The sequence below is a fragment of the Centroberyx affinis genome, unplaced genomic scaffold (genome assembly GCF_046629955.1).
Source record: "Centroberyx affinis isolate AG114_WGS23_722 - 3 ecotype Tasmania unplaced genomic scaffold, CSIRO-AGI_Caff_v1 ptg002631l_1, whole genome shotgun sequence".
NCBI classification, from domain to species: domain Eukaryota; kingdom Metazoa; phylum Chordata; class Actinopteri; order Beryciformes; family Berycidae; genus Centroberyx; species Centroberyx affinis.
The window spans coordinates 192,808-205,620 of NW_027280825.1; the positions used below are offsets into that span (position 1 = coordinate 192,808).

Here is a 12,813-nt window from a genome sequence, read left to right on the forward strand (position 1 = left end):
CAAAAGCTAAAATATTGCTTATATAGAAGTTTCAATTTTCCAACTTTACTATACATATCTAACTTATGAAAAAAAAACCTGAGGTCTGGTTTTAAATGGAGACACGAGGAACACGGCATTTCCGACTTTGAGAAAAACGGACAAAATAAACGTGGCAAGCTTAATAACAAAAACATCCATTCTTCTTTCTCCTTTACTCCTCAAAACTTTAAAGAAAATACTTGTACCTCAATTTAATCTAAAAAAAAAATCAAAAAAATCTAAAAGGCAAAGTGCATTTACCAGTCATAAAAAACAGTAAAAGTGTAAAAATCATTCGAATAACTCACAGGCAGAAGCCCTGAACGGCAATGTAAGAAAAAATGGTGTTGTTTATCTCTAGTTTAACTTAATAAGTCGTTTGAACGAGATAAACTTAGAAATTGGCAGGGTGTCCGAAATATATTTAATCATACATTGCTGTATAGATGAATGTACAGATGTGAAGATTTATAGTTGATACTTGATTTGTAGAAAATAACTTTTACTACACCATGATGTAGTTTGGTCTGAAAGTAACACCTGCCACCTACAGTACGTGTCACCCGTGTTTACCTGGTCATGCCACCTGAAGTCAGGGGTGATGATGAGGCGTACGCGGAGGACGGTGCGCGTGATTGGCTGGATGCTGGCCTCCATCAGGATTGAGGGGATCTGGTGGACGCACTGTTTGACCTTTAGCCCAATGTTGACGTGGTGCAGCATGTGACCTGGACACAGCAAAGAGGAGAAACTTCAATCTCACGCATATTCACAACTTCTCATGAATAATTTAGTTTACCTAAAATTTGAATTGAATCAGTAATTGAATGTTTTTTAAGACTATGTCTTCACAATACTGGACCCTGATTGGCCGACAACACCAACTCCTCTAATTCAAATGAAATAAAGCTTCTAATCAGGCTTTTCAGTAATTCTTTAGTGAAGAGAACCAATCAGGACCAAGTCCACTTGTGACACGTTGAGTAGAGTTAGTCAGATTAATGATGAAACTGCAGAATTAATGATGTCTTCATTAAACATCTTTGATCATATATGTGTGCAAATAATAATAATAATATTAAATAGAGGATAATTTGAATTCCTATAATATGGGACCTTGAACTGGTGCCAAACGAACATTTTTTTAAACCCTCTACAACTGAATTTAGGACTTTAAAATCGAAGCATTTCTTCTTCTTTTTTCTACTCTATTATATCCATTATGTTCTTTTTCTTATTACTAACACTATTAACAGTATTCAAGGACTTTTGAGGCCTTGAATTTAGACAATCACATTCAAGACCCTCCTATGAGGAACTGCCGCTACAGTCTAGTTGTCCTCACCGATCTCGTCCTTCCTCATTTCCTTGAGCTTGTCCACAGTGAGCTTCCTCTCCTCCAGGCGCCTCAGGACCGTGTGGGGAAGGATCTGGAACTGGTGGAGGGGGTGAGCGAAGCCCCACAGCCGCTTGTCGATCACCTTGCAGAGGGTGAGCAGGCGGTAGGTCATGGCCGGCCAGCGCTTCCTCAGGGCGATCTCGAACAAGGCCCGGACGATCCGAGCGGCATTCTGGGAAAAGTGATGAGAGGACAGAGAGTTAGCAGAGGGAGAGATGGATTTAGTATCTAGTATCTATCTATCTAGTATCTATCTAGTATCCTAACCCTAGCCTTTCAGTTGTGTTTTTACAGTTTGCTAACAGACATATCTGACACACTTTATGGCCTTAATGCCCCGACTTGCGTTGTCATCATAGCAATTAACCCTTAAAATTCCATAATTCACCATTTCCATAATCACTATTTGTGGTAGTAGCCAAATTACCACAGCAATCATTGGAAGGAGCGTTCTATCCATTCAGGTTCTGTGGTTAACAGATAAATAGAATGGTATTTAGCCTGCATAGCCAAGTTTTTCAGCATTTTCAAATGTCAGGAGAGAGGAAAAGTTTGATATTTCATGAGTATGAGTATGGACCAGCGCCGGTTCTGATCCTACAGTTATTGCTAGTGCATCACTAGACAGATTACTTGACTTCTCCCAAGACAGCTATAGTTTTTCACACTACTTCACGCAGCACTCTACCATTGGAGTAGAAGGACAAAAAAGACATTTGTACTGGAGCAAAAGTCACTTTAAGCGCCTGAATGGTACATCAAGCTGTAGACTGGTGATTAATCATGTCTGATCAAGAGGCGGTCTGGCTGGGTTCAAACATCCAGGTTGGCCGCGGCTGCGCGCTGATGGATTGCTCATGTCTGTTCTGAAGGAGAGGTCAGGTGGCAGTGTAGCTCGCTGATAGACTGGTCAAGTCTGGTCAGGCCGTGATTGATTTGGTCAGGTGTTAATGTAATCCGATTGATCGGTGAGGTCTGAATGTGCTCTGGTGATGGATTAGTGAAATCTGGCCGTGTGCTGATTGATAGCTGGGGTGAGACCTGGCAGGTCTGGCTGGCCACAGGACAACATGTGTTGAAGGGTGGGGAGAGCAGACAGACTCAGAGAGGCACCTGTTCGGCCTCGTTCATGCTCTTCTGCTTTATTTGTAAAGACAGTGCTGCGCCAGTCACATTTTGTTCCGATAATGACAAGCAGATCATGCCACAACTACTTTGTGTCCATGTTGACCAGCTGCAGTAGCTACTACTGCTACTAGCAAACAGTGCTAATGTCCCACCGTCAAACGCTTAGAAACAACCACAACACTGAGTACCACCTACTAGTAACTTTACTACCACTACTTTCTCCATTTTCAACACAGAGTACCAACTACTACTTTCTCCATTTGAGTACCAACTACTACTTTCTAACGGTAACGGTAACATTATTACCAATACTTCCCCCATTTTTAGCTAGCAAAACAGTGCTAATGTCCAACCGTCAAACGCTTAGAAACAACCACAACATAGAGTACCAACTACTACTAACTTTACAACCACTACTTTCTCCATTTTCAACACAGAGTACTAACTCCACTTTCAGCACAGAGTACCAACTACTGTTTTACAACTGCTACTTTCTCCATTTTCAACACAGAGTACCAACTACTACTTTCTCCATTTGAGTACCAACTACTACTAACTTTACTACTACTTTCTGCACTTTCAGCATGGAGTACCAACTACTAGGGGTAACGGTAACATAATTACCGGTACAAAACAGTGCTAATGTGCAACTGTTGAACACTTGAAATGACCACAACACAGATTACCAATGACTAATAACTTTACTACTACTTTCTCCATTTCCAACACAGAGTACCAAGAATTAGAACTTTTCTCAACTTTCTAGCACTTCTTTTGCCTAACAAGTCATCAGTCACAGCACCTTTAATAAATTGGTCCCCCTTGTAGCCGCTCCCCATTCACTTTAATGTAAAAAAAGGCACTGTCCATTTGAAAAAAAGGAGAATAGTGTGAAAGCAGCAGAGGCCTGACGTTCATTTGCTCCTACACACAGAGAATGCGAACTTTAACCAAAACTTACACTTAATAACTCCACTAACAGCAGACAGTCCCCATTTATTCTGGCATCTGTAAGACCTTTCCATCCTGATAGATGAATGACCGCTCTCAGGTTTCAGTCCCTGCTGCTGTTTAGCCTCAGTGTCTCTTAAAGGATTTTGATGCTGTAAATATTTAGCTGACCCCTGGTGTCTCTGCTCTGCTGGGCTATAATAACTGTTTTCTCTCACGGTGTGTCCTGCTGTTTTGCGGTCAACTGCAAAAGCTGCAGAACTGCTCAATCGCACAGTTGCTAAAGCCATTGCTCAGCATGTGTGCGCGTGCGTGTGTGTGTGTGTGTGTGTGTGTGTGTGGTTGCATAAGCAATCGTGCGTGCATGCATGGCTGTATGTGCATATGTGCCTGTATGGCAGAGTGGATGTGTACATGTGTGTGAGTGAGTTTTGTGTAGGAGTAGGCTGGCAGTGTGGAGTCTGGATTTAACATCAGACCCACATTGCTCGGCTATGGCGGCCATCACAGACTCTCCGGCCGCACATCTGAAATCAGCCGAATTAGGAGCAAAGAGGGAATCTGCCTGAACTATTCCAACTATTCAGCCACATGGAATCGGTTATTTGCGGGAAATCTTGGATAGATGGCTTCACCAGAAGATGAGAAGAGTTAAGGGAAGGGAAGATGAGAAAAGGAGGGAGGGGGATTAGATTCCAGTCCAATTGTAAAATATGTACCCGGGAACGTATTAATTTCCAGATTTGTAAAATCATCTGATTTTCAAGAGGACAAAGCCGTGATGCCCGCTCGCCGATTAAATATGGCAGTTCATGAAAGACTCTTAATACACCCAAACAATGAAAGCGCTGATGAAACAGGAAACATATCTATTGTTTGTTATGATGTGATTATTTAGGCTGCGGAGATAAACCCCTGATTGTACATATGGTGGAGACTTTCTGCTGTACAAATCTGACCGCAGACATCGTTGGGGGATTCCTGGTTTCTGAGCAGCTCGCCTCCACTCTCAAGGTACAAATGAAGCTTGGGAGAACATTTTACTATTGAATGCTTATAAAGCATTAGCCAACAGAAGAAGTGTGTCGTTTGTTAAGAGTGTTTAAATTACTTTAAATGACATGGACACTGGTTACTACGATATCCGATATGCCTTTAGCGGTTTTTGAAGGATTTATATAACTACATGTTCTCAATTTGAAACAGTTATTACAGATATTGGGGATTATGTACAATTGTATAGTACATGCTTTCAAACCAAATTATTTATAATTTCAATATGGTTTGCAAATATAAAATGTTGCTTGTTGGTTTTTGAACATTTACATCTTGTACACTACTTTGGCAATGTTTTTTTTCTAATAAACAGTCATGTCAATAAAGGTACTGAACTGTGTTTATGCACTGGGCTTTGACAGATATGGGTTTTGGATGGTTGACACTTACTTTGATACTTTGTTCCAATATTCAATATGTTTAACTTTGACCATTTTCATACTAAACAATTATTAAAAAAAAAGATTCAGCGTTTCTCAGGGTGGAAAACCCAAGAAAGCCCATGAGGATTTAGACCATCTTGGGTCATACTAAAACTCTCCACTGGAACACAGTAAAACTCTCCAATCTCTCCTGAAACCCAGGATGATGATGATGATAATGATGTTAATAAATAATATCTAATGATATTAAAATTAATAAGAAACATATTCATACATACTTGTGTGTAATCAGATCAAAATGTGCCATTAGAATCAATTCAGGTTAAAGGCTTCCCATAGACAGCCAGTGTAGCATTGATCAGTTCTACAATAAATATGTAATCAATCAAACTGCAGTGGATGAGGTGGATGACACGGATTAGACTAGATCCGAATTTCCCATATATTGGCAAACTGATATATCGATCTAACCTATATAAGTGTGTGTGTGTGTGTGTGTTGTACATTGCCCTGACCTGTGCCACGTAAGACAGGTCTGAGATGAGGGAGAAGCTGTCCACCTCCCCTCTGCCGATGTAGGTCTGCAGCAGAATATTGATCTTGCCGTAGCCGTTCTCCACGCCGCCTGAGGCCGGCAGCTCGCAGTAGTTACACAGCAACTGCTCCAGCTCCTCCACCTCCTCGTCACGGACCTGCCGACACACACCGCCAACACAACACACTCACATCTTCATAGCTTTATCCAGTGTTTAGTCAATTCATATAGTTAAAACAGTAGGAGTGATGTAGTTTGATAGTGTTCAGCTATAGAGGAGTGATGCAGTTGGATAGTGTTCAGCTATAGAGGAGTGATGCAGTTGGATAGTGTTCGGCTATAGAGGAGTGATGCAGTTGGATAGTGTTCGGCTATAGAGGAGTGATGCAGTTGGATAGTGTTCGGCTATAGAGGAGTGATGCAGTTGGATAGTGTTCGGCTATAGAGGAGTGATGCAGTTGGATAGTGTTCGGCTATAGAGGAGTGATGCAGTTTGATAGTGTTCGGCTATAGAGGAGTGATGCAGTTGGATAGTGTTCGGCTATAGAGGAGTGATGCAGTTGGATAGTGTTCAGCTATAGAGGAGTGATGCAGGAATGATACACTCCCACTCCCCCAGGTTGATTACACAGCCTTAAAGAACTAGTTCCCCCAAACTGAAAATTGTTTCATTATCTAATCACCCCCATTCCCAGTGGAAACTCCATTCAAGCTTGTACAACCATGAAACACACAGTTAGAATGCAGCTCCATCTCTGTCTTCTAACAAACCATTGAAATGAAAGGGGGCTGGTTTATTAGAGCTACAAAAAGGACATAAAATGACCAGCAAACAGCTTGTGCAACATGATCCAACTGACATAATGAGGTACATCTAGGCCTTTTGGAATCACAGTGCAAATGTTTGACTACAAAACACTTGAATTATGCTGCATGAGCTGTTTAGAAAAGTCTGATGGATCTCGAAACAACCTGCCCCTTTTTCACTTTGATTTGTTGTGAGAGTGCTGAGGAAGCAGTTAACTCTGTTTAGTGGTCTTATAAACTTTAATGGAGTTTGGAGTGACATGGGGGTGTGTAGATTCAATTCTTCATTTTGGGTGAACTAGCCCTTTAAACAGCGAGCTCTCAAGCCTGGACTAAAGCTGTGACGGCCTCAGCTGTAGGACACAGACGCCGACTTCTCACCTTGACCTGGTCGAACTCCTCGGCCTTGGACACGATGCTGAGGATGTCGGCCTCCGTTCTCTGGGAGTTGAACAGCTCGTTGAACGTCTTCGCACGGACATGGAAGAGAGAGAGAGAGGAGAGGATATCGGACGCCATTTCAATCAGGAGAACATAGCATGTTCTGATTCTGACAGATGTTTCACACTGGATATCGCAGTCTTGAATACATATTGGGCAGTTATTGGTTTTTCCATTAGCCAGAGTTGTCCACCTACGGAGGTTCGTCCCTGAACGCAGCTAGTCAACATGTTTTTAGAATTAGAATTATTATTATTATTACAGATCATTACAGTGTGGTGTGAGAGGATTTTACTCCTCACCTACCTCACCTTGCCTCCCCAGCGTTAAACCTCAGCTATCAGTATCAGCCTTAAAACATAAATATCCGTCTCAAAAACAAACAAACGCCTCAATATAAGTATATCGTTCATCTTCAGCTGTACCTCTATGGTGTTGTATCTGATGTAGAAGTGGCTGGCCGTCCTGCCCAGGTCGGTGGAGGCGAAGTAGCCGGTGCGCTCCTCGAAGCGGATCATCCTGGCCTTGTCCAGCTTCCTGGCCGACTCCACCGCCAGCTCCTTCCTGTACAGCTCCAGAGCGGGATCCATCTGAGACACACACACACACACACACACATGGCGGGAGGCTCAGTCGGGGATGAGAAGCGATGCGAACTCGATCTCGGGTGACTTGGGAAGATGAGTATGGGTGAGCGTGGGTTTACATTAAGCTATGTGTATTCAGGGTTTCCCACAGTTGGCCAAATTGCTTCAGCAAGAGGGTTTATGGGGTAATTCCTGTATTCAGTCTCTTCAAATAATGATGAACTTTTTCTTTTCTTCAGTTGTGTGTTTATATGGCCTATTTGCATAGGCTATATTGTGATATTCTGGCTGCATTTTTATCTTCTCATAACTTCTCATTCTCATTTAGTGAGTAGTACTAGCTATTATACTCCCACCTGCTTATCAAATATATAAAAACAGCTAATTACTAATGGGTTACCTCCTCCACATAAAACATTAAATCAATCAGTGACACCGTGCACTGCATCAGAGCCGCAATGCATTATGCTAAATGTAGTTCACTAACATGCTTTCAGTGCATTATGTCTTTAAAAAAAACATAATGATGGGAAATGCCAGGTTTAAACCGCAGCTTACTGCATCGCATCACCAGAAAAAAAAATGTGAAATGAAAATTCACTTCGTCAGCTGTTGCTTTACTCAAATAGAATCAATAGATGGGAAATCCTGGTGTTATAAGAGTAAGAGAGAGAGATGTGTAACCTGGTAGGCCTTGTGGTTGATGCCGTACACCAGTGGGTTGGCCCTCATGCGGACGTAGAGGTAGGTGTAGCTCAGCCACTTCACCGCCTCCTCCACGTTGGTGACGGTCCCCAGGGCGACCTGACCGGCGGGGGAGAGAAGAGAAGAGAGAGAGAGAGAGAGATTCCTCAGACACGAGCGCGGCCACTGCTAGCCTCTGCCGCCATCTTGTGGACAGTTCAGACACCTGCAGGCTGAGCAGAAGCAGTCTGGTCTGGTTTCTGTCTGCTCCTTTAAAGTCCTGCCTTTCCCAAACTGAGGTACACTGCCCATCAAAAGTCTGGGGACACCGCATTTTTCTTTATTTTGACTATTTTCCACATTTTAGAATAATAGTAAAGACATCAAAACTGTGAAATAACACAAATGGAATTATGCAGTGAGCAAAAAATTGTTCAAAACCATCTTATATTTTAGATTCTTTAAAGTAGCCGCCATTTGCCTTGATGGAAAGGCAAAGGCTTTGGAAAGAAATCATCTTCACTATTTATATTTGTCTAAGAAACACATTTCAAGCATTTAAGCAGGAGCCTTTAGATCAAAATGGCTTTAAGAGAATGAAAAACATAGTAGCCTCCATTCAATCCTTTCACCGTAGGCTCACAGTTAGGAGCAGTTCATAGACACTCAAAGCCTAAATGAAATAAGAGATCAATCTATTAATAATTCCCACAGCGATTGTCATGACAATCACAGAGAGAACAAAACTTTACGAGGCTGTGTTGTCGTCCGACTCGTCAACAACTGGATTCTTCAGCCCTTCTCTGGCTCCTCTCCATCCCGTCTGAAAATATTTGAGCCAGATGGCAACACTGAGAGCAACGAGCCGGAAATTGAAAACCGACTTTGAGCAGAAGCCACTGCCAGACTTCTCTACGGTACGACGCACCGCGCATCATGCCTCGTACGGCGCGTTTTAAACCCCCGAGTGCGTCTGTGAGTGGCTCCTCAGCAGTAACTGACACCAAAACACGAAACAGACATAGGCTGTGTGTGGAGACTGAGAGGCCCGCCCAGCTCCGAGCCTGGTGAAGTGGAGCGCATTGCTCATGCCAAGTACACCGCTCTTATTGATCTCTGCAGTGACTCGTGCATTTGTCTTTAAAATGGACTAGGAAAGGTAACGGGAGCAGACTGTCTATGGAGAGCGGCTTCTGCTGAAAGAGAAAACGACTCCAGGTATCTTGAGTGATTTTTTTTGAATAACTGAATACTTCTACTTTTGAATTACTTAAATTAAGTAATATACATATCCACCTCTTTCACTGGTGCTGGACAGGGATTAACTATAGCAATAGCAGGAGCTGCAAGTAAGGATTATTTTCATTATCAATTAATCTGTGGATTATTTTTTTCGATTCATCATTTAGTCTGTGAAATGTCAAAAATAATGACAGAAGGCCATCACAATGTACCAGAGCCCAAAGTATTCATTTTATAATGATATGAAACGGAGAAAAGCAGCAAATTTTAGCATTTGTGAAGCTGTAACCAGCATATATTTGGTATTTTTATTTGATAAATGACTAAAACAATTGATTTTCAAAATTATGATCAACTAATTTTCTGTCGATTGACTCATGAACTAATTGTTTCAGGACTACACAACATATTACTGACTCAAGGACGATAATACATCAATACAAACCTACAAAATACAAATACAGATATCAATATTTACACAATTCAGATACAAATACTTGATAGAAGAGATATTGAGACTTTGTTTACAGTCATTAGCCCTATTCGCATGGGATTAGTATTATGTGGGGACCTCATGTAATTAATGAATTACCCCGCAACATTGCACAGGATAATGAAATGCACTGGCATCACCAGTGCCCCAGATACAACTGCAAAAGGTCAAGATTTCAAAAGTTTGACCCAAAAATGCATTCAAAACCTTCTTCTATAAACTCTACTCCTCCCTCCATTTGGCCTAGAAGAAGAAGGAAGAGAAATTGCGATGGGCGCGTGTGACTCGCCTCTGCGTTCAGGTTGTCCGACAGGCTCTCCAGGAACTGGCTCTCGATGGGGTTCTGCTGGGTGAGCAGGGTCAGGTAGTGGCTCAGCTTGTCGTGCGTGGTGATGATGGTGCCCTCGCCGTACTTGTCGAACTGCGGGCGGCCGGCGCGCCCGAAGATCTGCATGACGTCCAGGATGCCCAGGTCCACCAGGGTGCCGCGCTTGGCGTCGTAGATCTGGGTGCCCTGTGGACGCCGGGAGAGAGGAGACGGGGGAGGTTCATCTGCAAGTTCATCTACAAAATAAAGCACCAGTGAGGAAGCACTACTGTCGCGAAGCACTATGCGTGATCACACACCCGAACAATGTCAATGTGTTGCTGAACAGGAGGGAGAGAGACTACTAGAATATCCTTTTCAAATTGTTACTTTGCAGAAGATTTACTCAAGTAGAAGTAAAGTTATTAGTGTGAAAATCTACTTCAGTATAAGTAAGAAGTAGCTCATTTAAAATGCATTAAGCTACCAAGTTACTTATATTTATATATGATCTTTCATGCAATGCAAAAAGGACAAGAGCACAATATGGTTCAATAGTCCAATATGTGATAGAGCACGTTTTTACAGACTATGTTGTTATGAAATATAGATTCTACAATTCATGTCATTATTTGATCCGTGATTTAAAAAAATGAAAATACCAATCAGTAGTAAAGTTAGCAAACTACCTGGATGACAACCAGGCAAACACAAACCAATACTGCAACCGGATGAATGTTAACTAAGCCAGTGGTTCTCAACGTGGGGTCCGGGGACCACCAGGGGTCCTTGAGGGGGGTTCCAGGGGGTCCCCAGCAAATTGATGAATAGTTAAACATCATCATTATTATTTCATTTACAAGAAGTGAACGCAATTAGAGAATGTAGAAGAATGACTGTTCTGATCATATTTTCACTGTTATCTCTCTACAGACAGTCGTGGACAAAATCATATCTAGCAATAAAAATATTCTCAGATTTGGGTCCGAGAGACAAAATCTCATCAAATGGCGGTCCGTGGTCCTAATGTGGACCAAATTAGGGGTCCTTGATATGAAAAAGGTTGAGAATCACTGAACTAAGCTACTATTATAAATATATTTGAGTTATATTTGATAACTTCATGTTTCGTCCAGATTTGATGCAGATACAATTTGCAGCTGTCCAGTTTCTGATGCAATGCTTACGGAGAGCCTCCAAAATCTGTACTTTGTAATGGATGTGATTGAACATGTACCAAAGTAAAAGAATTCAGTCAAAACATATTAAAGTATGAAATTACTGTCTCCAAATGTCATAAAAGCACACAAAAATACCTACTCAATTATAGTAACAGTAAATTCTGATGTGTTTCTTCCACCCTTGCTGCTGACTTCAGCAGAATCACAAAATGAAAAAAACAAAAAATGAAAGCAGTGCACAGTCAGACCTTGATGATGACGGCGTGGGCTGGCAGGTTGACTCCCCAGGCCAGGGTGGCGGTGCAGACCAGCACCTTGATGTGCCCCCTGGAGAACATGCTCTCCATCATGCTGCGGTCGGACCGCAGCATGCCGGCGTGGTGGATCCCGAAGCCCTCCGGGAACATCTCCTTCATCTGCTTGTTTCTGGAGCGCTGGATCTGGAAGAGAGCGGTGGGGGAGGAGGGGGAGGAGGAGAGCGGGGTGTCAAGGACGGCAGACAAGCCCAGATCTGATACGGGGGGATCGTGTTAAGCTGGGGTGAAATGAGAGGAAGCTGACAGAGATCCAGCTGAGTCAAAGCAATACTTCTAAAAAGAATAATATCACTGTTTTTGGGACTTATCTCAATTTCTGCAGTTAACACAGTGTGACGGTGCAGACAGCCTTTCCTTCCCTTTTATGATATAGATTAAAACGCTATACCTCTGCAGCTGACACGGCACACACACACACACACACACACACACACACAGATTGAGATGCGTGTTGCTGACTGGCAGCAGGGCCGTGACCTGGCTGGGCTTGAAGGGTTTCCTCATCACGGAGCTTTATCTCTCTCTCTGGGCATCTAAATGGAGGTCAGTGGCCACCAGGCCTCTGCGGCGCAGAGAGAAAGCCCATTACAGCCAGCACCTGTCTCCCTTTGAGAGAGAGAGAGAGAGAGCGTACGTGTGTGTGTGTGTGTTTGTGTTCAGAGTGAACGCATGTCTGTGTTTGTGTGCAAACCCTCGTGAAGAGGACGGAGCGTTCAGCAACAAACTGTACAGCAGCTTGGGCCAATATTTTGTGATATTTCCTATATCAAATCCCCCGCTTCTTCCCCACCCCTCCCGGCCATGGCACCATGTGTTTCTTAGATCACAATTGTACAAGCTTTTAAACCTATAAACCTAGGATGTACTAGTGGTAGGACAGTAAGAAAATAATCATACTTGAAGTGAAAAATGTATCTTTTTAATTCAAGTGGGTTCCCTTTTCCACAGCCAGTTTTTCTGGAAATAGCAGGAATGAGCAAATTATACCAAATGGCTGTTGTTTCCTCCAATGCTTGAATAGTAAGTTCAAATGTCTAGGCTAATGATAATTAGTATTATTATAGCCTAGAAATTTGATGTGATTTGGAAGAAAAAACCCCCCAAAAAAACTGAAACCACCTCCCCTGCAATAATATCGTATATCACGATATTTTGGCAGGACAGTATCGCGATATCAAGACAATAGCTACGTATGTTTCCATTCAACTGGCAGGCACATTTTTTTTGTGAACTTTTGAAATTTCGCTAAAAAACACAAAATGCAAATCAAGTTTGTGCTTC

At 42.4% G+C, this 12,813-nt stretch overlaps 1 protein-coding gene across 1 annotated transcript in view; it reads right to left on the bottom strand.

Annotated features, from left to right (window-relative positions):
- ascc3 (activating signal cointegrator 1 complex subunit 3) overlaps nucleotides 1-12,813 on the bottom strand; it is a 144,259-nt gene that overhangs the window by 42,403 nt on the left and 89,043 nt on the right. The window contains 8 exon segments of the mRNA XM_071534812.1: nucleotides 595-749; nucleotides 1,367-1,592; nucleotides 5,454-5,630; nucleotides 6,662-6,748; nucleotides 7,147-7,311; nucleotides 7,993-8,112; nucleotides 10,017-10,241; nucleotides 11,464-11,655. Coding sequence (XP_071390913.1) covers nucleotides 595-749; nucleotides 1,367-1,592; nucleotides 5,454-5,630; nucleotides 6,662-6,748; nucleotides 7,147-7,311; nucleotides 7,993-8,112; nucleotides 10,017-10,241; nucleotides 11,464-11,655 — 1,347 coding nt within the window.